At 36.8% G+C, this 27,612-nt stretch overlaps 1 protein-coding gene across 2 annotated transcripts in view; it reads left to right on the top strand.

The window, feature by feature from the left end:
* The window catches only part of STAG2 (STAG2 cohesin complex component), an 81,194-nt gene that overhangs the window by 18,636 nt on the left and 34,946 nt on the right, over positions 1-27,612 (top strand). For both annotated transcript variants that reach the window (XM_074915612.1, XM_074915613.1), the window contains exons 2-5: positions 20,007-20,151; positions 22,206-22,284; positions 23,418-23,579; positions 26,312-26,408. In XM_074915612.1, coding sequence (XP_074771713.1) covers positions 20,108-20,151; positions 22,206-22,284; positions 23,418-23,579; positions 26,312-26,408 — 382 coding nt within the window. In that variant the 5' untranslated portion in view covers positions 20,007-20,107. The remainder of the gene's footprint in view (positions 1-20,006; positions 20,152-22,205; positions 22,285-23,417; positions 23,580-26,311; positions 26,409-27,612) is intronic.

Consider the following 27,612-nt stretch of genomic DNA (forward strand, 5'->3'; position numbering starts at 1 on the left):
TGATTTTCCTTTTAATATACCAAGTTTGAAGCTATGTGCTCTGTGCCTTTTTTTGTATCTCTTCTCCCCCCTCCCCCCTTTTCTCCATTCTTGGTGTCCGTCCGTCCCCCGTCCCCCCCCCCCCACCGTGTAGGTGTTTTTTTAAAGAAAGCACTAAATTGAACTGGTGCTTGATAAAAGTAAGGGCTTCTGTCATCTGTAATAAAGGTCTTAGTATTCCTTCAGTTAGTTAATGTTTTTATAATTTACAATACAATCATATTTTGGTGCCCATCCTTTGTGAAAAAGACCTGGCAGCACTCTTCAGTGTCAGTGAATCAAAAATGGCATAGCTACATGTTAGGAAGGCGCTAACTTATTCTGCCTGTTTGTAAAATCAACCTATGATTCTCAAAAAGAATGGTGGATTGCACAGCTTCTGTCCAGAACAGATCTGGTATTACGTGTTTGCACAAAATTATCAGAAATGTATGCCGTAGTCTAATACGTGTTAAATTTTCATGACTGGGTAATGTGGTACTACCGTGTCCAAGTATTAACAATTGTGGTATTGCTGTCAAACAACTCTTGTGGTGGCGTACTTTGATGTCCTGCTGGCACCAAGGCAGATGTTTATTCAGAAACCTGGAAGATGGTGTGATTTAAGTATCATGCTGCAGTTTTTGATGGTCCTGTAAATTAGATTTTCCTGCGCTTAGACTCTTCCTCTGGTGACTTAATTTTGGAATAAGATGGTTATTTTTTCTGAATATGCCGTACAGTTACTTAGACTGGGTTAGTTTTCCCCTAAGCGTTGTACCTGGTGGACTCTCTATGATGTCAGTATAGGTGAGTATACCTCTTGTCATGTGTTATCTACCTGTATTGCTTTGAGGTACAAAGTGAAATTCATAAGTTATGTTATTGTTGAAATTTCTAATAACTGTGGATTATTACTAGAACACTAAACTTCTGTTCATTGAGAGCCTAATTAAAATAACAGCACAAGGTATTGTAGAAAAGTCAGTACTACTAATTTTGCTTAATAAAGACTAAATTACATGCTAGGTAAATAGTGTCCATTTCATAATGGCGGGATATTAATCTTAATCTGATTTGTTAGCAGTGACCTTCCTGAAGTAATTCTTTATATGTGCCACTTTCAGCTGTTTCCTCCTTCTCCCTCATTCCTGCCCCCACATATTTAGATTTATGAATAGCATCTATCTTCTAACACTGTTAACTCCTCTGGCTTTTGGAATTCTGTGAAAGACATGGTAGTGCTGCCCTATTTAATTGCACTAAAAAAAATAATCTTTTTCTTGCATTGACGTTTGCTAATTCTTGTGAGGTAAATGATCTTCAGTGTAGGTAGTAGAAACAGGGAAGTTATCAATAATGGAGATGTAGGCTAATGGGTCCACATTAACAACTACCACTGATAAGGCATAGGAAACTCCATCAGGACCTTTAAAAAAACCTGCTAAACTGAAGAAAGCCTCGGGGACACAGTTTTTTAAGGACCAATCTGTATCTATGGAAGTAGACTTGATCACTTAGTGCATATTAAGGCAAAAGGCTGGAAAGGGAGAAATAAAATGTTTTCCCTGCTTTTCTGTCATTCACTAATACTTGATTAGATGTTCTGTGCAGCATTACAAAGGTTTGTGTTGTGTTGTTGTTGTTGGGTTTTTTTAAATACACTGTTCAGATTTTATGGATTTCCCTACCTGTTGAAATGTGAAGGCCTAAAATCAACTTTGTCATAAATTCATGTTCTTAAAGCAGTTCTTGGACTAAAATTCCACTTTGCTCTTGTATGTGTTAATGGAGAGGGTAAAAACTAAGAAATTTTTCACTATCTGAGGAAAGGTTTCCACATTAGACCAGTCAACTTTAATTTAAATGATTATTTCAGAGCGAGAAGTACAGTATTTTACTCTTGAATAAATGTTTCTAAGAAATTTTCTGTTAATGCACTTCTCTCTTTTTTTCGTTTTTTTTTTAAATGCATACTGCTTCTAATCTAACTTGGACATGCAATAATGTGTGCCACATAAACTGTGCTGTGAAAACCCAAGCTTAGAAAAGTGGTTGTCGAAGGCTACAGATAAATTGGTGAGCAGGCGTGTTGCTGAGCTCTTGAGGGAAGTGGAGTTTGTTAGGATTAAGTTAGGTGAGCGTTGTAGCTCCTGCACTTGGGCAAAACTAGTGGAGGAATTTTAAAAGAATTGTGAATGTTGGTGATTTTGCTGTTTGGTTTATGTAGTTCTAGTGAGGGAAGCTTAAAACTGGCATGTGCTATGATGTTTCAGTTCTTTAGAGTAGCCAAAACCACTTTGGTAGGTTGACTGCAGTGGATGTTCATCCAGTTCCTTATGCTTTGACCAACTTTGCATTTCTGTGCACAGCATACCCAGCCTAAAGACCTATTTTAAAACTCTTATCCTTCAAGAAATCCTCTACTTTCTTGTCAGTAGCACTTGTTCTGGCATTTTTCTGGAGACCACACTAGTGTCCAGTCATTGGGGGGGCAAAAAAAAATTTGGGTTCTTAATGTTTTTTCACATTACTGAAGCATGTGAGATTCATGTAGGTAGCCTCTAGAAAAACGTTTTGCGTTCCACAGTATTCCTAGCGATTTAGTGGCTTAAATCTAAAAAGATAATTTTGTAAAAATGCATAGCTCATGATTTCCTTTTGATCGGTAGGAGATCATAAAAGATGTAGGGAGCATGTGCTACAGGGGTGGATAGATTGATTGTTAGAGATGCAAGTGTGAGCTTTGACTGTATGTTAATACTCAAGAAGGTTTTGAGAGCTAGACATCATCTGTTATGATGCATTGTCCTCTTTCTCCCCACATATGAAAATACAGACAGCGCTGGAGAAGACTGCAGAAATTTTGTCTGCTATAAAATGGCTGGGGGAAGACCACGAAAGCGAATACTACTTTTTCCAGCTCTGCAGTTTGCATTGGATTGTGGGTGTTCATTATTCTTTCTGGTTTCAAGCTGTTTTATTGGAAAACAGATAACGTGTATCCAATATAAAAACTTTCTCATGTATAAAAGTTAGTGAAAGGTTTATTTTAAATGACTGGAAATTAATATGTTCTTAAAATACTGCTCTTTATGAGTGATTTTATGTCTATTAAAAATACTGAATTACCAATATTTTCTGTACAAGTGGGGATTTTTGCTAATTGTGGTTTAACAAATGTTTTTAATAGTAAGTTCTCTTTGACAGAATGCACGGGCATCCCTTCTTTCACGTGATTGAGTGGACTAGAATACTGCCGTTTTGCTGGTTTGGGTTTTGTTTGCTTTTAATCGCTAAGGTTAGCGCAAGTCATGTGGTCTTTCACTTTTTTTCTCTCTCTCACTAGCAGTGTGTAGCAATTGTTACCTGACTGTGCATAGCTAGATATGTGTTATTGATGCTGCTTTAATCAACCATAAGCGGTTTCTAGAGAACATCTTGAAGACATGTTGTTTCCTTGGGGATTTATTGCATTTGCAACATCACACCTCTGATCCTGCTGCTTACAGAATATGATTAACAGCCATTAGTACTGAATATTTAAACATGGTCACTACATAGTGTTTCCCTTCTCATTTGATATTTCTGTCCTGCTCATTATTAAGGATGCCTTTCTAGTGTGTTTAGTCTTTGTTGACTTCTTTCACGTTCTGTGTTTTGTTTTTTTTTTCCTGTACTTGTCATTCCAGTATAAGTTCTGTATAGTTGTTAGTCTTGCTGACAGAAATGTTGATAGATTTTTTTTTTTTTTTACAAAATGAATTTTTCCACAAAATGCTTTTTCTTCTTTTTCCTAGGCAAGATAAAAGTTCCTTCCTTTTTTCTAGTGATCAGTTTCTTTAAAAAGATACCCAAGATACGTGCTTTGTATTGTTTCTCCTCCTTTCAGTCTTGTGTGCTTCAGAAAACTAAAAAAAAATCACATCCAAAATTTTTGGGGTTTTGCATGCATGTTGCCTAGATGAGAACTGTTAATGAGTGGCATGTCATATTGCATGTTAGAGGCTGTGTGATATATGAGAACATGGTTTCAATCTTTTTATATTTGTTTGGTTTTGTTACTTACAGCATACAACTGTACTGGCATACTTTGTTTGCATTCTACTACTGTGCTGCAGATGGACATGTTTTAAACCATTACTACTTATATAAAATGGTGATTTATTTATAAAAATAATATTTATGTAGTCTGTTATTTTAATGTAAATTTGGGGAATGGTAAATATCAGAACTTTAATTCTTTTCATTTTCGGATAGGGAATCACCATAGTGTGTGAACCTTAATGTGTTTGTTAATTAGTGAGAGATTTGGTTTAAACAGGCAGCCAGGGCACTTATTTATCTTCTCTCCCTTGATGAATATTAGCTTCCATTTTGAACAAGAATATTGTTTTGGTGAAGGGGAACTATTTAATGGCATCATTTTATGCTAGTGCTTGAGGGTTGTAAATATCGCAAGTCAGCAAATACTTGGAGATTTCTTGAGCTGGAAATTGCTGCTTGTGTTGCTTCAAGGAGTCACCTTGTATGTAAAGTGAATTGCTTGATGAGTACTTCACTTTCTTCAGGGTTATTGGAGGAAGTGAAAATATTTTGGTATCTGCTTCTGGAAATAATGCTGGACAACTGTCTTTCTCTGCAAAATGATCTTTTCCCTTCTATTTAAACTTAAGGTGATTGATTCTTGGGGAAGTCAGGTGAAGATATGTTGATACTAAAATGCTCAATTTATACTCTATGGCTTTTCACCTATCAGAGTCAAAACAACCTTAATTTTCTCCCTAATGTGTTCTTCTGGGGAGTTTGAGGGGACTAACTGTGATGGCAATTCTAAAATGTGTATGCTCAGTTGGGCTGTAGTACAGAATTAAATACAGAAATACTGTAAAGTAAAAAATGATTAAACCTTCATTGCTGTAGAATGTAACTTGTAGTCTGTAATACTCGTACGGTTAATAACGGTATTATATGGTCTCATAGAGAATGGCATACAATTATTTTGCTTGGGAAGAAGAGACTAGTATTTGTATATGCTACAGAGAAACCTGATGACATTCTGTTATGCCTAAACTGGTAAGGTGTCCTTTGTGGATTGGCTTTTTTTGTAATCAGCGTAAAACGCCAGAATTATTTCCTTAACTATGTCCTATATGGTGTGAAGAGTTTTTGCATTTATTTGGGAGACAGCTGTGTGAACAACAGTTTTGAGGGAGTACTTTCTGTTTCTCTGTATCATTACTGCGAGGGTAAAAAGGCTTCTTTAGAGCTTGTCACTGGTGGGATGTGTGTAAATTCAGTGCTGAGTCTTGTATCTGTTTTTTTAACGCTATGCTTTCTTATTTTTATTAATGCACGTGGACCTTAATTGGAGTTCATTCCCTGAGAGGCCTGTGGAAAGTTCTGTAAATTGAGTGGTATCTCTGGTTCTTGTTAAAGCTTTTTTATTTTCTTGGATGCTCTTTGTACCTTGTCATTTTCTTTTGCTCTTGCAACAGCTGTGACTTTGCCATTCTTGTGCTCTAGTCCTTCAGATGCTCTAGCTATGTTCTTAGACCTTCCTTGCCATGTAAGTTAAGTTCACAAGAAGCTAATTACTGCTTGTTCTGTGGTCCATCGTCAGTCTTCTCTGACCTTTTTAAAGGTTCTGTGTTGCTGTCTGGCTGCTTCTCTGCTGGTCTACTGTTCTTACCTTTGTTCCTCCCCTGCAGCTAAGACTCGCAGAAGAGGAATTTTACTAGTTTGTGGCCTAGCAAGTGTATCTTGCTGTGATCAGCTGCAAGAAGTGCTTACATACCTTTCTGTGGGGTTTTTTTTTTCCCTTCTGCCTTACTTTCTCAGTGGGTTGTGTATTACACCAGATTCTGCGGTTCTAGAGCAGTTTTTACGCTTAGCATATAAAGTCTTAAGTTAATTCACATAGTAATAAAATTTATGTTCTGTAATTAATTTTTTTTGGCAGGCATCTGTTTCACAGTAATGAATTGGTAGCAGTTCCTAAAATGTCTGTTGACTGTCTAGGGAGTTGTAGGAAAGCTGGCATTTAAAAATGTTTCTCATAACTGAAAGAAGTGGGCAGCCTTACGTTAACCCATTTTTTTCTCAGAAAAACTTCCCCAAACTTCCAATTGAAATAATACATACAAGTGGATTGTTTTTCTCTTGACCTCTGAATTTAAAGGGTAATTACTTTCCCTTTATCTCAAAAACACAGTGAAATTAAAAATAATGTGCTAAAGGTAGATAGAGTAGTTGTGTTTCTTTAAAAAAAAAAAAACAAGCAAACAAGAAGACAGACATCCAAAGAACAAGCTACCTTGGAATGGTGTTATTTATTATCACTACTGTCTCTTCAACTCTTAACAGCAGTTGAAAACTCTGTGGCTCTGATTGCAGGTTCATTTTAGGTTCCTTGCAAGACTAAATTCATAGCATTTAATGATCTAGGATTTTCATACCCTAGGGCAAGATTATAGTAAGTGGAGGTCAAGCTGAACAACCGCCAGACCTAATTTACACTTGGATAAAAACGTTCTTGTCTACCAATTAGATTGAATATTACTACCTCTTTCCCTAACTTTTGCTAAAACCCAGTTTATATTGTTTCAAGGCCAAGGCAGTCTGATGCCAGGGAAGCATCTTCTGGCTGCAATGCTAGTCTCACCTTTGAAGTTTATGAAATTGTGCAGGATCAGGTATATATATTAATTGGCCCCATGTGCGCTTGTTGAGGGGGGGCGGCGGGGAATAGGAGACTTTCTCCGAACAGAATGTTTTCTTAATATATAAATTCTTCTTAATATGATGTCCACAAAAAAGTAGTGGTCAATGATGCTGAAACAGTGGGAAGAGGAAAAAAAAAAGTCTTGGAAAGAGGTAACCCCTTTGATAATTTACATTTGAGTCTTCCAAGACAGATCTGATAAGTGTGTTTCAGTAGGATTATTATAGTACTTCAGATCAATGGATTTATTAGTAACCTATGTTTTACCACCTATGTAATAGATCATGACAAAATAGTGAGAGGTTTTCCATATAGGTTACGTGAGGAATAGTAAACCTTACTCTGAAACATTAAAAAGGATTACATTTAGCTGTATATGGGTAAACAAAAGTAAGGGAAAGATGGTAAATGTGTTTCTGTCAAAGCATTGTGTTACTGTAAAGGTGTAGTGCTTTTGTCAGGTGATATTAATTTCCAATGGCATGCTTGTATAGGCATTTCCTTTAAATTTTAGAAAATTATGAGTGCAAACGTATTTGAAACAGGATTACATGTGTAATATCTTGATTAGTGGCACAACAGCGTGAGAATTCTATACTTCCAATTTATTGTAAGAACAATACTAGAAATTAAGTGGCTTTTTGAGTAAGCAGAACACAAAGTTGGCAGTTTGCATTAGTAATGTAAAGAGATTAATATAACAAAGCTTATTGCCGATCCAGTGTTCTTACGAAATCAGTGCCTGGAGCATTAAAATCATGACTTGAAGAAATTTGCTACTTGATGGTACTTACGTATACTAGATAATTTTTTGTAGAAAGGTATTTTAAACATGCATGAATCCTAGTCCAGTTACTTAATCTTTAGTCTCTTTCCCAGAATGAATAGCCAGCCCTGTCCTATCAAACTATATATAATTGCATTATTTTAAGTAGACCTTGGTTTCAGGAGCTGTGAACTTTCTGTAAGTAGTAAGTGATTTTGCAGGTGAAAAACTTTATTTGCTGTTAGATGTTGTGATTTGATGCTAGAATTCTGAGTGGTGATCACAAACCGTTGGTAAAAATAATTTATGAGAGCAAAATCTCTTAGCCATAAGTAAGAGCAGAGTCTGCAGAGTTCAACACAGGAGCCATAAATAATTACATAATTGATGGCTAACTTACTGAGTCAAAAGAAACGCTGCTCTTGAATAAGTAGCTAGGATGACTGAATAACTTAATATGGGGAATTCAAGTAGATTTAATTTTGTATTTCAGAAATTTAAGTATGTGGTTTAGAGAAAGTATATTGACTTATTTCAGAACTGCATCATTGTACAACATAAAATGGAGGAGAAAGATCAAAGAAATCTGAAAGAGGTATTGCCTATTTTAAATAATACCTATTCTGTCCAGCTGTTTAAAATAGTTGAAATTACTGTTTACTGAGAAAAGTCAGAGAAAGTAAAGTAGGACTGAAAAGGCCATGTACACTTAACAGTATGTTGTTTTCCCAACTGCTGAGTTACCCATTTCTGATTGGAGTGTGAGGAGATGTGTATTTGGTACAACACTGAGGAAGAGAAACCTGTGCTAAGAGTAGGAATGCAGTTAATTATGAAACCACAATTGTTGGGGAAGGTGTGGTGACAGATACAGCACTTGCAATCTAGCAAGTCTTGTTTTAATTATTAGAGGTAATTTCAAACTGATAAGTCTAATACGATGGTCAACTGAAAACCACAATAAAATGATACAGTTCAGATAATAAATTAAAAGCTGAAACTATAGTGAATGACTGAAGCATTTTTCCATGCTATTGTTGGACTACTATAGGTTTTGGTAGTTGTCTTCTGGTGACTTCTGCCATGGCAGTTGAGATCTTTATCCTGATGTTGGAGGTTACCACCCCTGTAACAAAAGTCAGCAAAATGGGATTTGTCACCTCTTTAGCTCTTTCTATCTGTCTGCAGTTCAGAATATTAACTATAATGGTCAGTGAAGATGAGCTGTCATTAATAGATCTGATTGTAAACCAGAGTGTATGAAATGTCAAAACTTGATCTGGTTGTTTGGTTTGATTTGGTTTTATTTTTCAAGGGAGTGATAATATTTGATCTAGTTACATTCTCTCCTCCCCCCCCCCCCCCCCCCCCCCCCCCCCCCCAGCTGCCTGTTAGGAGTCCTAGGAAAGAGTTATTCAGCAGTAAATTTATATGGATTTGTTGCACAAAATCACAAATATTAAACTACTGCATGAATTAAACTATAGTTACTGTAACTACAGTCCACACTGCAACAAAACGTTAGTTCACGTTTTATATGTACTTAGCAAGTAACTTTTAGCAGAGAAGAATGGGTTTTGCTGTGCCTTGTACTAAAGGAGCTAGTAAACTATGATGGTAAAAAGTTGGTTCTTTTTGTGTTTAAGATACGGTAAAAACAGTAGCTCGAACTCTTCACTTATACCCAAGATTGCATTTTGTCTCAGCTGTAGGAAGAAACAGAAAAACACCCAGCACTTAGCATGTGAGACTTGTTTTATCTGCTGGAGGTGAGGGTGTTAGTAAGCAACTAGTACCTTGAGTCCTAGAAAGCTGCTGTGAGTTTTATGCGATTCCAAGAGTACAGGGCAATTCTCCGCGTTCAGCTCACTGATGCTATAGGGTACACCCCGTTCCAGAATGCCTCTCTTGGAGTGGGGGAAGGGGGAGGAATCATAGCACATGTAGCTTGTTTAAGAGACATCTGGCACTACTGCTCTTTTTTTTTTTCCCTCCCCTCTTATAAAAATAAAATACAGGAAAAAGGATGAAATAACTACCTTATCTCAAGATCTTCTACTGTGTTGCTGAGCTAATAAGTGTGATAGTTGTAGTTTTAAAAATATTTTCTATGTATTGAACTTTGCTCAGGTAAAATATTTACTACAAATTATGATACTTGCATAATGCAACCAGTAAATTTTCAACAAAATATAAATTCAGCTGTAGGCTATAACTGCCTTTTGAAGGAGGAGAGAGCTAGTAGCTTTATTTACATGATGAATTTACTCAAGAACAAACATGTAAGGGTATAGCTTTTTGATATTTTTTTCTTTTTAGATTAAATGACGAGATGTACGGTTTATTTTTGGTTGATTTAACAAGCTATACATTTCATATTTTAGATCAGTGTGGAATGGATGCTCTTGTATCCCTACAATGCCTAATGGACAGTATGTGAGACCTATAAAGAAAGATAATTTCAAAAGGAAAAGTCTCACTAACTTTTGATTTAGAATATTTTATACACATCCAGAGTTTCTCACTATTTGTCAGCTTAATTAGTAAAATGAGTTTGGTTTCTAAAAAAACCTGGGTTTGGTATTTTTTTTCTTTGTGTTAACTGAAACAAGCATAGTATGTTATAGCTCTCCCAGTTGGCATCATTAGTTACCTGCCACAAGTAGTCAATTACAGAGTTGAAAGAAGTTATTGATTTGAATAATGCCAATATTTTTGATGTATACAAGTGGCCATGCTGGTTTCCTCTGGATGTTTAATGAATGTCAGTAGCTAGCTCTAGGTCTCCATATATGAGGTACCAGTCATCTCTCCCACAAAATTCTTTTAAGAGGGCTCTGTTTTAAGGTAAATGAAGAAAGAGAGGGTGATGATGATATGTATTTATTTATCTGGTAGTGAATTAATTATTAGCATTCTGCATTGTGGATATATTCAGTTCTCTATGTGTGTAAAAGCCATGCACATCACAACTGCTGTTTCATATGAAATTAGCATTCAGTGCTGCAAATCTCTGAACAAACCAATTGGGATTTTAGCCCAAATGTTATGAGGGAGAACAGGAACAAAATGTTGGGTATTAAAAATCCTGAAGTTATGACTGAGGATGTATGGAGCACAGATGTTCTGAGGTTGGCAGAATTGCAGAGCTAACTTTTTAATGAAAGATAACAAGGGTTTTATCTTTATTTCTTCTGTTTTAGAGGTGAAGCCAACTTTTGCATACATGAGTAGTTGCTTGAATTTTATTTTGTAAGGATGATTATTTAGACTGATTGTTGAAAGAGCAATAATCCACTTATGAAAGGCTTAGGTTTTAGCTGTCATACTGCTAGGTTTGGATGCAGCACAACATTTATTCCTTTTTTCTGAAATAGTCCTTTTCCTTTTTGATGGCATAGATTTTCATTTGAGCCAGGGAAGGATGGACGAGTGCTCTTGATTGTTTACACAAATGCCAAGGTAATGGTAGTTTTATACTGCTGTTATGAGACTGATGATGACAGTAGTCGTCTGATTGAGGGGTGTCAGGAGAGCACACTGCATTGGGGTGCAGAGCAGCTGCATTCCTCCAGGTGGCCCATAGCGAATCTGAGAAAGTGGTGCCCTTTCTGTAGGCCAGGCCTGTTAGAAAAAAAGCTGGGCTGGTTTGGCAAAAGAAAGCAGGATGGAATGGGGCATGAAGTATTCTTGCACACCAACCACCCCCACTCCCCTTTTCTAAAAAAAACCTTTTTATTACTGTAAAGATCCAGTTAAGACTAATGCAGTTTGACTTGTGCTTGTATTCTTTTCTGTTTGTTTCTGTGATGGACTTACTCTTGAGGTGTCGTCTGGAAGCAGTTCAACCATTTTTATGTAGTGTGAAGCTTCAGCTAATAAACTCTGGTGGATCTCAGCTGACAAAACACAGAACTGAGTTGGTTCTCCTCTTCTTATAGAAGGCTTGGCATCACACAGTGCAGAGGAGTACAGGGGGTTCTTCAAAGGACTATCCAAAGTGTTCTGTGACTTGGGCTGATAGGAGCTCAATCTGGGAGATGTGCTTAAGAGATTTTACTTTCCACTCTTCAGTAACTTTATTTTATGGGGTTTTCCCTTATTTCAGTCATCTAATATTGACTGTATCTTATCGTAGCAGCTGATGCTACTGCAGTACGTACTGTGTAGTGTGTCGTGTGTGTGTCGTGTTCCCCCCCCCGCCCCCCGAACATGCAATTAAATGAGTTGTACTTAGAAATGCACAAGCATAGTTTTGGGCATGAAGCCCTAGTGACCTGGACTTTTCAAAGGGGAAAATCTATATGATAGGAGGGGAATCTTAGGCTTCTGTGAAGTGTGGCAACTTGCAGGCTCACATTGATCGGTGGAAGAACAAAAAATAGAGCTTGCCAGATGGAATACCTTGTTGGTTGGAAAACCCAGCCTCTGCCGTGTGTACTGAAGTAATTTGTTGCTGTTGGCTGCACATCTGAACAATGCTAATTCTGTTCTGGGCTTTACTGTGTAGCTCGTTACCTGCTTGCTGTGGACAGCGTGTGTGCATCTTAATCCCTAGCTTTTACAAGAGACAAAATTTTGAGGGGATGTGCAAAGGACAACATTTTGGAAAAAATCATTGTGCGGAGGGGCATATTGATCTATTCTGTAGTTTGGAAATTTAGGGCATTTAGGTAGCTGGGAGGTGTGCTTGTCTTGTATCACAAATGAACTAGTACTCCCCTTTTGGCTTTTTTAAGTAGGCATATGTGGCTCTTTTTTTTTCTTTTTTTATTAAATCTTGGTTGTCATCCGACTTGGCTTTTATTCTTCCTAAGAGCCTCATTTTCCACGCAGTCAGACTGCAACATCTGGAAGCCGTCTCTTCTTTGGCAGGGAAAGATGTGACAGACACAATGAGGTGCAACTTCTATTTTTGTTATCTTACCTTTGCCTTTTTAAAAGACATCCAAAACCAAACCATTTTAAAGATGCTTGGGAATTTCAGGTGTGTTTTAGCAAAGCTCAGGAATACTGTTGGGCAGAATCATTAGAGAGTAATACAGTGGGTTTTTTTCCTTTAATAAGGGCAATAGTTGCATTTATTGTACAGTTGATTGACTTTTCAGTATTTTGTAATGCTTATATCAAGTGTTTTAAACCCCATTTTACTGGACAGTGCAAATTACTAAACAACAACTTGTAAAAACCTCATATGATTCATACCATATCAGTGTTTTTTTTTATATTTCAAGATAGTATTTAACTTACTGCATTAAAGGCATTGATGTTATTAATGGTACTTTAATCCTATGACTGTGAAGCGCAGTAGCAAGCTCTTTTCCTTCGGTAATAGTTGTTCCACATATTTATTTAATAAAAACAGAAGTCAAAAAAAAATTTCTAATGAGAGAGGGGACTATTTGATGGTGAAGTTGAGGTAGGCAAGGTTATTAGGGTGGTACAGAGGTGGTTATATGCTACTCACTTTTCACGTTTTTAAACTTGGGGTAAGGTCTCAACCTTCACTTTAGGTTTTAGCCTGACTTTTTTTATATGCCTTTTAAATATTTTTTTTCTTTTCCCATATTAAAGCCTGTTCAAGTTTTTGCTTTCACAGCATTAAACTGTGAAAATGAATTTTGCTTTCTGTTTACTGATGTTTGCATTACCTCTGGGGACCTGTGTTTTCCATGCGCGTGGCTGTTTCCTGGCTGGTGTCTTCTCTGGTTCTGGCGGGCGCCATCAGCTGTTAGCTGGGCTGGTAAGAAGCGAATGGTCACGTAGGTGTGTGTGCAGTCTGCTATATAATCAAAATGCAGGAAATCTGTGTGAAAAAGGGAATGAGAATGCTTTGAGAAGGAGACAGCTAAGACTGGGCAGGTGCATGATGAAATTACAGGTAGAACATGCTGTCTCCCTGCACCAAGTCCGTCCCAGGTTAGGTGCTTCCCTGCAGGGCTGCTCTCCCCTCGGCAGGTTCCCGGGGGCAGGAGTGGGAGCTCAGTGGGGCATCTGGGCCTCACTGCCAGCTTTGCCCTACCGGAGCCACAGAGCAGCAGTCTGCTGGCTGTGGCCCCTCCGAAGGGGGAAGGGTGGGACTGGTATCAGTAGCTATGCAAGGACCCCACTTTGCCCTTTCTCTTCGACCTACCTGGTCCCGCGGTGCAGCAGAGCTCCGGTCCTGCTGGGGATGCGCTGCCATCGGCAAAGCTCCTCATTGGCTTCCTCGGAAAGGGGTAGCGCAGCTGCTCGGATACTGCATCTGGTGACTGGTGGGGCTGCAGGAGCCTTGATTCCGCTGGCCGATCCAATGGAGAGCTAATCATAGGCAGAGGAAATGGGTTTTGTTTTCATAATTTGCTTGCTGCTGGTTCATTTGAGTGCTGGAAGGGAGCAGAAACGTCCCTCTGTGTTTGGGGAGTGGGCAGAAGACTACTGCTTTCAGCAGCAGCCCACGGTGTCAGAAAGGCATATTCTGAGATGGCTCTTTCCCACTTAATTGGCAGACTTGTTGCATGAACTAAAAAGCAAATATTATAAAAGTTGAATAAAGAGCAGGCAGGGAATAAAAATGATAGTGTGATGCCATAATATCAACAGCCACTGTGACATTGCTTTTTCAATTTCTGAAAGATGAAGAGATGTGTGGATAGTGGTGTGGAGGGGGTGTAAGAACTGGAAGTTTAGAAAAAAAATTGTGAAGAGAGTGAAAAGATAAGTCTGTATAAATTAGGTCATTTAGGTTCTTTGCTAGAGTGTTAACTGTTAAGTGACTTTGGAAGCATGGACTGTTACTGTGTACACAGGCCGTGTCTCTGTTGGAAAGCGTGGAAGGATGTCGATTGATGGTGTCTAGTGGAGGTCTTCCTGTAAATGAATTATAAGACTAATTTATTAAGCAAACAGCACAAAAATAACCACACATCTAAAGGTATTCATTGCATTATTGTTCAGTTTAGTCTTGATTATGCTATCATAATATGATCAAAACTGCTGATACAGTTACAACTAAATCATGTTAAAGTACGGTTGTTACAATGCAGAATGCTACTTGAAGTATGTTTTCTGTATTTTACTCAAATTACAGAATTGCTTTAAAGCTTGTTGGCAGCTGAAATATTAGATTGTGTAATATTAGTAGAAATAATACACAGAAATAACACACTCTTTCAGGGCTCTAGGGAATGGCATGCAATTGCTCAAAATCTTACTTGAAAAATGCACTTAAGAAAATAAATACAAAAGTAATACAAAGAAGCATACTTATTCAGGGGGAAAAAACCCAACCAAACTTTATTTTATAAAATGAAAAGTTTGGTCTCTCAGAAAGGGGTGAGGGGCACAATGTAGTTAACAGCTTTCTCTTCTAAAATAGTTAAGGCAAGGTGTTGGACATACTTCTGATCCTTTATTTAAATTTTACCTGACTAGCATTTTAAGTGTTGTTGCTGTGTAATTGGTTCTGAAGCATCAGCATCTCTCATTCATGGATAGATAAATAATTCAGGGATGAACTTTAGCCACACAGTTCAGCATCACAATTTTAATTGTAATTTTCTGAATTAAGAAAGCAAGGTCCTTGATTGTACAGGTGATTAACTGAATTACAGAGAAAAATCAATATCTCTCTGAACAGCCATCCTGCATTTCCGAAGTCTGTGTCCTGGCCACATAACCGTTTTCAAACTTTGCATCTCTGCTTTCTCAGAAAAATGCTAACCACTTTACTGATTTGCCTTATAAAACTTTCAGATAATAGATGCCAAGCAACAACAAAGTGCATGTGTAGGTAACCTACCCCAAAGCAAAACCCACCTATCCCAAAATACCTTGCTGTGAGCTCGTTAAGTAATACCCTAGTTACTGCATTTACACAGGTGTACGAAACGCAAACTTCTGGGACAAATCTTGTGATTCCTTATATTTTGTATGTGTATATATATTTATGCATATACTCTTAAGGGAGACTGCCTGCTGAATGATATAATATTTGTTTAGCCTATTTGTGCATGTAACACAAATTGTGAGAGGACAGGTAGCACTCAGCAACTGCTGATAACATATGTGTTATTGTGTGAATTGTGCTCGTGAATTTTGTCAACTTGCCAAAATTCAACATTTGGCCAGTATATTTGAGTTAAGCACAACCATACCCAAATTAATTATTCATGTATTAGGGAAGAATAACCATTTAAAATTTAAATCTGTTTTTCAGTGAATATACATTTGAGTTCTTTAGTGTTTTGTATTTAGCTCTTGCTTTTATCAGTCAAATTATTTTAAATAGAAACTCCTCTTACATCTAGAGTTGGCAACATTAGGTATGATTAGTATTCCTGGAATACTTCCAGTGGTTTTTTAGTTCATTAACATTTTGTTAGCAAAATTTTAAAAGGCAAGGTACAATAAAGGGATACATTATTTCTGCTATTAAAATATATTTCGAAATTCTTCTGGTTACTTTTAAAACTAAATGCTGAGACTAGTGGTGCTACAGCAGCTGTATGTATTTCTATCTTTCAAAGAGTCATTGAATCAAACATGCATATGCATTTATTTCAGAAAAGATGCAGGAATCTTCTGGTGTCTTTATGTAATCTAAATATAAATCTAAAGGAAATGTGCTGCAGTATTATTGCAGTTTTAGCAATCTATTAGAAAGTTTATTGCACAGAAATAACTAGGTCAACCTCTGGATGACCTGTCTTTTGGAGTTTCTTCAGTTAGCTTTAGGCTAGAGCTCCACCTTGTGATCTTTCAGCAGGATACATTTTCTTTTTATAGTTAATAATTTAATTATGATTTCACAAAGTTGAGTGACTTCGGAAAGTTTTCACTGACTTGAGAGATTTCAGTATCTGCTTGGGAAAATTAGAGTTGGCATTCAGTGAACATGCAAAAAACTGAAGAGGAGCTGCTTTTAATGATACACTTCAGTTTAGGTATAATTTACTAAAATAATCTGTTTATGAGAGCACATTTACTAGGTAACGGTAGTCTTTCACTGTTTGGAATGGCATCTGCAAAAATTTCACTTTCCTCTTGTCAGATTGCACTGCGATGAACTTTGTGTATTTTAAAAGTTCTGATAGGATGCTTATATGTGCCATTTCTCTTTCTCATTGACTTCCCAAACCAGGTGCTTTGAATGAGTGAGTCATCAGGCATGTGCAGGAAGAAAACATGGCTGACACTAGTCTTGAATTTCCAGAAGGCATTTACTGAGATCAGGGATAAAGGGGAAAGACCAGTGCCAGTTTTTCCCATACCAAAACAAGAGAATATCAGATAAAATAGGAAAGTGATAAATTCAAAGCAAAGAACGTCCTTGGTAGTATGGAGTTTGGCTGTGGGAGTTCTTGTGTGGAATACTACAGCTGCTGAATATTGAGTTCAAAAAGTAACTGGAAATATTAATGCAAAAATATTGATAAGGGGTTGTAACATATAGGGATAGCCTCTCTGGCTGAAAAAATTCCAGAGTTATTTCTAGGTGCTGGGAAGGTGTTCAGGGAAAACATTGCTACTAAGAACAAAGCAAGTATGTTCCTTCTCAGGCAGCTTCTGTTGGCCACCGCCAGAGATGGCCTGCTGGGCTAGGTTGACCCTGCTGGTTGAGAATCAAGTCTGTGTCGTGTTCTGGATGTACCTAAATCTTGTAAAATTATCCTTTACTGGGACAAATGCAAGGGGGTTTTTGCTGGAGTTCGAGCTTGATGCTGGAGATCCCTTACAGTCTTACCTCATGTATTCTTGCAAGGCATTTACCTACAGCTGCTGTTTTCCGTAACACCAGTATACAGTTGCACTTGCGAGGACCAAGTTTCTTCTTCCTTCAAGAAAAGCAATTCTTGGAACACAAATTTTAGTAGCTTGATGCTTCAGCGTTTAGCAAGGACTTGGTATTTCTTGCTCATTTTATGAGGTGATTCTGACCAAACAATGCCGTGTTTTCTTTCATGTTTTGTTGTTTGTACTAAGATGAACGATCCTTACAGGAAGGTTAAGTTGGTATGAGCTGCAGCCAGCTAGTTTTGACAAGTGATTTGCTTGACTTGTTTGATGTGGAGAATATATATGTTAATAATTTTCCATCCTTTTTCATAGTTTTGTTACTGTTTTTTTCTTTGAAATATTTCAGTGATTGCAAGAAACTTTATTGACAATGAATTTGCTTTTCATAAAGTAAACTAAAAATGTGTTAATTCTTTGCGCAAGTGGTTAACTTGCTGTTTCTCACTACTTTCAAATTTTACAGAATAGGTGCTTTTAGTATTGTAAATAGGTAGTATTAATGAGCTATCATGTAAAGTTTGCATGTAAGTATCCTGATTGTCACTTTAGTAGATATGTGGCTTCTCAACATTGAAAAGTGTATACTAGAAAAAGTCAAATAACAACGTGTTGATAGACAGACTGAACTTGAAACTGAGCACTTTGTTTATTGAAGTTTGCATCTTTGCTTTTTAGGGCATGCTTGTGGTTCAGTCCCAGTGCAAAGGACTTGTGTGGCTAGATGTCTGTCTTTTAAATTTTTTTTCTGTTTTCTTTTACTTCCCCCCACTGTGTTACTGAGGTACACCTATGAGCAGGTGCTAGCCTGATGGGCAAGGCACTGAAGTGTGCTATGATATGTTTGCAAGTTCAAGTTACTGTCAGGAATCAGAGCAAATATTTAAAATTAAAATTATATCTGTATATATGTAATATAATCCAAAGTTTAGAGCGTTTTAATACGTCACCAACTGAACATACAGTTTTACAGGCAGCCTGGATGGCGTAGTAGCTCCTTGCCACTAAAGAAGGGAGTTTTACTCTTCCCTCCCCTGCTCATGTCTCCAAAGTCTTGTGTTTCCCATGCATTGGCTCTGGCTACCTCCCGTTGAACCAGTTAAACTTGATAACCCAGGGGGAAAAAAAAATCTTGAGGTGTATTTTTCCCATTTTATTGGGGAATTGAATCAGGTGATACTGAATGAGAAAGCCTACCAAGATAAATGGCTGGGGGGGGATGTTGCCCTGCCTGTGAATGATTGCTGAAGAGAGTGTGTATATGGAGCGGGAGAGGATGAAACACAGCAGTCATGTGCCCGTGTGGCTTTAGAGAAGGGAGGAATGGGGTGACAAAGGTTGCTGCCATTCTGCAGCAGCAGCAGTGTTTTTGAAGCTTTTTATCTTCTACTGTGTTCTGGATGGAACATGCTGTAGTAGTTGTAGACGATCTTGAGATTCACCACCCTATCTCGAACCTCCTCCCTTTTTGCCACTATTTCTTTCCGCTCTGGTTCTCTGCTTTTATGTAATGGTGTGAAATGTGAAGAAAGAGAACACAATAAGTTCAAGGTTTATGGTTTCTCTCAGCTCTCTAAATTCTGGAAGCTACAGTGGCCCCTAGCATTCAGAATAAGCACTTGCAGGAAAAAAAATTGTATGGCCTCTATCTACATTCTTGATTGAAATGCAGTCTCTGAAGCATAGCTACCAAGCATTAAGCAACGTGTGCTTAGCATGCCAAAATTGAATCTTTCCCTCAAATACTAATCACCGCAGCAAGCTGTAGAGTCAGCAGCCTTTGACTCTGAAGGGTTTTCTCCTTGCTATCGTATCTTTAAAATACCTGAACATCATGCTTTCTTAATTTAACTGTATAAAAGTTAGCCTGGGGCAGACAATTGACACAGAAAACTTTAGCCTGCATGGTTTAATCTTGCATTTGAAGTATCCAGTGAGTTTTTTTCCCCTTAAACATAGGAAAGTTAGATAAATAACAACATTTGTGAACAGGTAGCAATGTAATAAAGTTGAAAAGCAAGTATTTCACAATCTTTGTTTTCTTGATAAAACACTTTGCCGTTTCTGATAGTTTTCATTATAACATGTGGATAGTATTCTTTGATATTCTTAGAGTCTTGTCAAATGCTTTAAATGTTAAAACTGATGTAAGCCTTGTTTATCAACTTGGGAAGACAGGGAGTTGTGAAACAGCTGGTTTTAAGAACTTGGTATAAGAACTTATCTTTATGGAAAATGTCCTGGAAGTTTACAAATTGGAGATACAGAGTTGATATATAGCATGTCCTTAGATGTACACATACTGTGCTTTAAGTTAACTACAAATCTGGTTTTGGTTTGGCTAACCAGAAATATCCTAGCGTTGGTAAGTCTGGGCTCTGCAGTGAATGGTGTTACAGTTCAAACTTTAAACTAGTATAGAGTTAGAAATAAAAGCTATGACTTGCAAGGTGTTAATGAAAACCATTCCAGTTTGCTCATCCTATTCAGAAAATGTTTTTTTGCCATATGTTTCTGTATTTTATTTTATGTGATGCTTTTAACATTTGTGGAGGTACTTAGTAGTAAGATGGTGGGAGGAGTCAAAATATATAAAATGTTTAAACAGGAAAAAGCTTGGTTGGAAACAGGGTGGTGTGATCTAAATTTTCTGTGTTTTCAACTTTTTTACCCCTTCATATATGGAAAAACATTCACTGTACTTATTATTTTATTTTATTATAGAAGTTGTCCACTACAAAAGAAGAAAGAAAAGTAAGCTTGTACTTCAGACTGGTTTTTGAATATCTTTCTAATACAGTGGTGTTCCAGAAGATGATAAAGAAATGATAGCAGCTCCAGAAATACCAACTGATTTTACTCTCCTTCAGTAAGTGTTTTAAGAATTTGTAGTTTCATTTTTAAATGTACTGGCTCTTTTTAGCGTTAATACGTACTGTTGGTTTTCTCTTGAAAACAAGGATACAAAATGATGGAATAGGGTTATCGATCCCCCCCCCGCCCCCCCTTGAGATGTTGATAAAGCATTGTTTGAATTCTTTCTTGAGTATTCAGCAGTAATTAGATAAAGCATTGTTTGAATTCTTTTTTGAGCATTCAGCAGTAATTAAAATCAGTAATTTAATAATGCTGAATTATTTAAAATTATTTTAAACTTTGCTAGTAGGAAGCCATTGTGACAGGCAGTTCTCAGGATTTTTGTCTTTGAAAATGAAATGTTTGAATAAGAAAGTCTGATTAGGACTACCAAAAAAAGTTTCCTTCATTAAAGCCTCTTTCCAGGGAGAGGAAGTAGTTGAGGTATTTGCCCTTAATAACTGGGACAGATCACCTAATACTTAAAATGCCTAATGCCAAATGCTTTAGTTAAAGCCAAAATCTTAGGTTCCCTGAGGCATCAGTCCCTTGGCGATTCTGACATTTTACTACCTCTGTAGTTTTCCTACAGTTTTTAAGAAACGGACATTTGAATTTCCAAGATTTAAAATCATGTATTGATTACATTTCGGACAGAGAAGTAAAGTGATTATTTTAAGCACCTCACCTTTTAATTTGCAAGAAATTGGCACAGATACCTTTCAACAGACTGTAGAAATTGATTAAGTTGGTATAAAATCTAAAAAGATACATAGATTCGGTTTTGTATCAATGAGGTTGTGGGGTTTTTTTTCCTTTTAATGAGAAATAAAGGTAAATTGGGAGATGTTTTAGTGTTTGTTTTTTTGGTTTTTTTTTTTTTTTACTCTGTTCACTAAGTTTGTTGCTTAGTGAAATCTTTGAAATTTGTGTCCCGTGCTGTTAAAATAAGAACATCAAGGAAGTTTTGAAGAAGAAATATTTCTCACCTTTTCTTTTTTTTTTATTTATTATTTTATTTTCCCCCCAAGGTTGAAGAGTTTTTCAGTCAGTATCAGAGTACATAGTCAACAAAAACAGAAATAGCAAAATACATGTTAAAACGCAGAAATCTCCTTTCAGACACTTGCAATAGTGAGAGACATCATGTTTCTGAATTGTTTTAGAATGCTATAAATAAATACATGGGAATGGGTCTCCTGTGTCCCCTGGTCATCTTTGTTTGCATTGTTAATTGAATCTGGAATTGTGTATCAGAAATTTGTGATAGCAGCTGAAATTCATCATCCTGTGTGTATGTGTTAAAGCAAGATCTAGTAGCATCATTTCAGTTGTATTCTACAGGAAATGCAGAAATAGAGAATATATAAGCTAAGCGTTCCGTATCAGTAATTTAGGTGATTTCTCACCACCCCCACCACCCCCCAGGGCTCCCCTTCAGTGTTGGCAGTGAAGGATTTGTATGTTGATGCAGCATATTTTAATGATGTAGGAAATCAAACAAATGAGAAAGTTCATATGTTGTTTAACATCTTTACCTTATAAGCCTAAATAGAACTACAGATTCTTTCTGATGGAGATATGTCACCTAACGATTTTTCTGTACCTTTCAGCATAAGTGCATACCTCTTTAACTACTTGGTTTCTAACAGAAGAGATCTGCTGAGACATTTTGGTTGTAAGGGAAGGTGGCGGTTTCTTTTTTTTGCCGTTGTTTTTTTTTCCCCCTCCTTAATTTTGTTTTAAGTATTTATAGTGCTCTTTGCTTTTTGAGATAGTGTAATAAAAGCAAGGTTCCCAACCTGTTGCTATTTTCTACCCACCGTCATGCCTTTTAGACTTACTGTATGGCTTTCTTGGCAATTAAATTGTTTGGAGGAGGAAGGGGTAGGGTGTGAGTGTGAGGATACGCTCTGATCTGTTCCTCGACAGTAGACTTAGAAGAAAAAAAGCAGTTTCACTGTTAGAGTTGACTTACTGAACTGAGAGCATAATGTGACCTTAAGTAGTATATTTAAGAATGATCCTGATGAAATGTGTAAATGCTTTGTCTTTTTATTTTTGCAGGGAGTCTGAAACACACTTCTCTTCTGATACAGATTTTGAGGATATTGAAGGAAAAAACCAAAAACAAGGCAAAGGAAAAGTATGTTCAGTTTATAGGGATACTGAAACACTTCTACTGTTATGAATTGAAGAGTTCAGCACTTGCTTTGAAGCTGAATGAGCTAGGAATATTTTCTGGAAACGCGAGTGTTCTCTGAAGAGTTCATATTTGTATTTGTGTGGAAATGCTTCATCTTGAGTATTTGCATCATATTTCTGTAGATCTATGAAGACATGAGGGAGAAAAAAGATTAGCTTTGATTTGATTATTCTCTCTGCATGTGTTCCATTTTATACTTAAATGTGGTGTTAATACAGTCTTTTTTGGTTAGTGTCAATTCTGGCTCTTTTAATTTGATAAGTGAACAGAAACCAATAATTCAATTAAATGGGTTTTTTTGATAGGTCGCAGACAGGAGGTTACACTACCCATGTGGGGAGGTCTAAACCCAATTAATAGCTTTTCTCTCTCCTCATCCGACAGGTGTCCTCCCCGCCCTGCCTGGGTGGCTTCTGCCCCCTCACTGACTTGGTGCCCACTGCCCTCAGCTCCTTCACTGCCGTGACACAGGCAGGATACTGCCTCACCGGGCACCCTGTGTACCTATACTGGTACAGTGTCCCGTTATTGAGAGGTGGTGATAAATAGTTTTATACAACAGTCATTTAATTTTGGTTTAAATTTTTTTTTCCTTTCTTCTTTCTGTAAGTCATATTTGATTTGGGAAATCACATACAAAGGCACCTGTCTATTCTTCCTCACCCCAATTTGCCAATATGTGCTTAAATTAAAAACCAAAAGGTTAATAAATTGCAAATGAGTCTTTGTGCTGTGTGTTAAGGGAAGTGCCTATAGATGTTTTAAATAAAATCTGTATAATCTGTTTTACTGTTTAAACATGAGAAGAATCTTTGTGTCATACACTGTCACTAATTGCATTTTTAGCTGCTAGAAGATTTTAAGTGAGGGAGGAAGAAATGGAACCTGTAGAATTCTCGCTGGTCTTTGTTTCAGTCAGGATCAGCTGTTATTCTCAACTTTGGATTTTAAATCTAGTTCCTGAAAACAAAAGGCCTTGTGTATAGTTGTCATGGTAAGAATAGTAATTCGGGGTTTTTTAAATTGCTACATAGTACCCAATTAAAGCTTCTTGTGCATGTGTGTGATTGCAGACCTGTAAAAAAGGAAAAAAAGGACCAGCAGAGAAGGGGAAAAGTGGAAACGGGGGAGGGAAACCTGGTGGTCCGAATCGGATGAATGGACATCACCAACAGAATGGTGTGGAAAACATGATGCTGTTTGAGGTAGTTAAAATGGGCAAGAGTGCTATGCAGGTAAGACTTGGGATATCTCTATGACTTGGATGAATATACACTTTAAATATAACAATATTTTCCTGTACATATGATTTAATAAAATGAAGTCTAAAATAAATGTTTTCTTCAATTTGTAGTTTTTAGTTCCAGATTAAGATTTTTTTTTTTTTTTTTAAAAAGTCGTTTTGCATTGTTAAGGTATAAATTTGAACAAACTGATTTTTTCATTCTAAATGTCAGGCATGAATAATCACATATATAATGAAGAAATTCAAATGATTATTCAAAGTGAATTTTCAGTATCCTGAATGAAGAAAGGTTATTTTAGATTACATGACTTGAAAGTCCTTTTTGTGTGACTGTAACTAAATACAAATGTGTTTTATGCCTATAGTTGTCATGGAATTTAGCAAGGATTCTGTAGTTTGTAGATCCTCCCAGAGCTCAGATTATCTGAAAAGAAATAATTATTTCTCTTACGTCACCCAAAGTAAAATCAACTCTCTACAATTTAGAGGCTACTCTTTAAATTTCCCCTAAGTTGACTTAGCTAATGTATATTTCAAGACTTAATTGGGTGGAATTTGGGTCAGGAAATTTTAACATGTTAGAAGTCTAGGCATTAGACACTGTCTCCACTAATAGGTCTGAAGTCAGTCTAGTAAGAAATTCAGCACTTCCTTTTTTTTTTTTTTTAGATTCACTTAAATCAGTAAAGCGTTTACTTGACTCTGTGAATCTTCCAGTGGAGATAGGGTTAAAGTGTAAGCCTGTCAGCCATGAAGCCTTCCTGCTGACTCACTCGTGACTCCTCAGCAGCCTCGAAGAAAGACTGTCTTTGGGATTGAAAATCTAGAGTTTACAGCTTCTGTGATACACACGCAGAAAGCTGGGTCTGTATGCAGTCCTTCCAAGATTTGCAGGCCGCCTGCATTTAGAGCTGGAAACCTTGAAGCCTGAATACCTTGGCAGAAATTTAGTTCAGACTTTTAAAAAAAGAATAGACTACTTCAATGTATTTGTACAGAGAAATTCTGATACATCCGTCATTTGTTTTGTTCTGCCGTATTTCAGAGCAGGTGGAAAAACTATACTTTTCTAACTGTTGCTGCGTGTGCTACATTTTCAGGCAATTATCAGCAGTTGTATCTTCATGACAGTTTAACTGTTTAAAAGGGTGCGTAGTCAAATTCTTTTGCTCTCCAAGAGCAAAATGGACTTTTGCCAGGCCTGATTACAGTTGGGAATTGATACCCAGATACTGGAGTGACTCTTAGTTGATATTTTTTTCAAAACTAAGGAATAAAAAATTCTCAAGGTATTTCTAAAGTAAAGTCCACTTTAGCACTCAGTGTAATATTTTCTTTGTGGCCCGCTGAGCTTGCTTACCTGAAAACATTTTGATGATCGTTTTTATTTTATTTTAAATACTGTTCCATATCTCATTCTGAGTTAGTGTCCATTCTCTGGCAAAAACAGATGGTTAATCCATTGAGACAAAATTTTTTGAGAGACTACTGTTTTGCTGGGGGTTCTTCAAAATAAATAAATTCTGAAAACAAGGCTGTCTAACTGAAATATGTCTAATTGCTAGCATTGTCTTGTTCTTGCAGAGTGACCTTTATAAGCCTGATTTAAGATGTTTTCCTAAATTATTTCTCTAGGCTCTGATCCTATTGGGAAGACTATGACAGTTTCACTTCGAGTTTTTCAGTCTTTCTGACTTGCTGACGAAAGTTGTGCATCATACTACAAACAGCCTTAAATTTAAGGAAGAGGGATTTAGCTTTATCAATGTTCAGAATTTTTTCCGAGTGGTGATATGTTTTATTTGTCCTCACAGCATTATTGCCTGTGAAAGTAAGCACTAAGAAGAGTATAGACAGGAAGCACTGGAGATGCTGTGTGGTCCAGTTGTCTTTTGGAAGCTCTGAACTATTTTGTTATCTCTCTTTATTTAGAATGACCCTAGATTTTAGGGCAGGATATCAACATACTAAGAAAATCAAAACTGAGAGCTTTATGCTAAACTGAGTCTCTTTATGCCTGTGTTAATTGTATGATGTATGTTTTGACTCCTGCAGCAGACAGTTTGTTCTATACACATGGATGTTTTAAACATAATTCCATGTAAATTCTGTTTTCTCAAAACATTATCCCAGATTTCCTATTAATTTGCTTCCTTTAAGTTTTTTTCAGTAAAATGCTCTTGTTCCTATTTGGTTTAGTGAATACAGAGTAATTAATGTCCATACAGTGTAGGGCAGTGCTGCTCATCCTGTTATGGCTAATGTGCACGGAGCATAGTTCATCAAAAGGGCAACATTTCTGAAGAGTACAGAGAGTTGTAGCTGTTGAAACTGAACACCTAAATGGTATTTTTAGAGAAGCGTCGCTAGTTTGGGGGGTGGGGAGATGGGTGATAAAACCTGCTTCTGTGAAGTATACCAATTATTTTTACATTCTTCCTCAAGAAAAGTTACTGTAGGACTATATGGTATTCCTGTGCTTTATGTTTAAGTGTCAGTTTTGTATATGTTTATAGAAAAAAATAAGTTATCTTCTTGAAAACGGATACTATGGCAGTAGAGGATCATTCAAACATCTTGTTCTGTATTAATCAAAAACCTACAGAGTTCAAGTTATTTATGGAAGGAACAAGAACCACTTACTAAAAAGCAATTAAAAAACACTGAACTGTTTTCAATTCATGAAAACTAAAAAGTGCCTTTATATTTGTTTCTTTTCAGTCTGTGGTGGATGACTGGATAGAGTCATACAAACATGACAGAGATATAGCACTTCTTGATCTCATTAACTTCTTTATTCAGTGTTCAGGCTGCAAAGGTAAGATACTGAAATGTTTACTCATCCATTTAAGTAATACTGTAGTATGATTCTCATTCTTTCCTTATACACTACGTATGCTGTAAAGCTGTTCCATCCCTGTGCCTTCTTTACATTATTATGGTCTCGTAGTTAAGGTAGTATTTGTGAAGGTGGGAGCAGGAGGTTTAGAAATATTACACTATATTTAACATTGGAGATTAAGCCTTTTGTATTCACACCAGAGAAAATGCAGTACTGGTACATAACACTTACTTCATCTTCCTCTGCTACTGTTATTATTTCAGAAAACCGTCTCTCTGTTGTTAATAGTTTAGCTTGTTCTTACAATTCTAGTTTGGGTTAATCTACTTTTTACCATTAAGTGTTTTAAGGTTGTTTTATAGCCTTTGTAGAGATACTTGATTTAAAAGAGATTATGGACAGCTTCATGGTAGCCTGGCTACAGTAAGATTGTATTTCCATATTTTATTATTTTCTATATTCTGGTTGTCTTTCCTCACTTCCACATCCTCCATTCTTTTTCCCCTCATCTCCTTTTCAAGAGAAGGTAACTTACTGTGCAGTGTCCCTGTGCTTGATAGAGTAGGACTGGATGTAATCTGTTCTGCTCAAGCGTTTCTCTGTTCTGATAAACTTTTAATGTGCATAAATCTCCAGAAAGCTAACAGCATTCCTCAGAGGCTTTCCATGCTTTCGAGAGCAGTGACCTTTTGATTATTGTTACCAGATAAAACTACAGAATCTTTTAATGTTTTCTGAGATGATCTTTGTCATGAATTTTGCAGTATAGTTGCAGTAAACTTTAGATCTGTTTGTGTTTTGTATCATGGTTTACTCTAACAATTTGAGACTAAGACAAATAGAAATTGTGTGAGATCACTGTGTTTTAACTGTGCAGAACATAATATGTAGCAACAGAACTGTTCAAAATTGTCTTATACTATTTACAATGTTGAGTCCTGAAAGGCCACTTCAGATTAATGTAGTCTCTTGGCTGATGAAGAGGTCTGGCACAAGTATCTTTGACTTCTGAATATGCGTGAATGAGTAAATTCTAGATGTCTGTGTACACACGCACACAAACATGCTTTTAAAGAAGAAGAATAATAAAACCCATCTATAAAAAAAAATACAAAGTTTTGCTGCCAAGCACTTGTTATACATAGATGCTAAAATAAAAAATGTGTAACTTCCTAAAAAA

The sequence above is a fragment of the Athene noctua genome, chromosome 11 (genome assembly GCF_965140245.1).
Source record: "Athene noctua chromosome 11, bAthNoc1.hap1.1, whole genome shotgun sequence".
Lineage (NCBI taxonomy): Eukaryota > Metazoa > Chordata > Aves > Strigiformes > Strigidae > Athene > Athene noctua.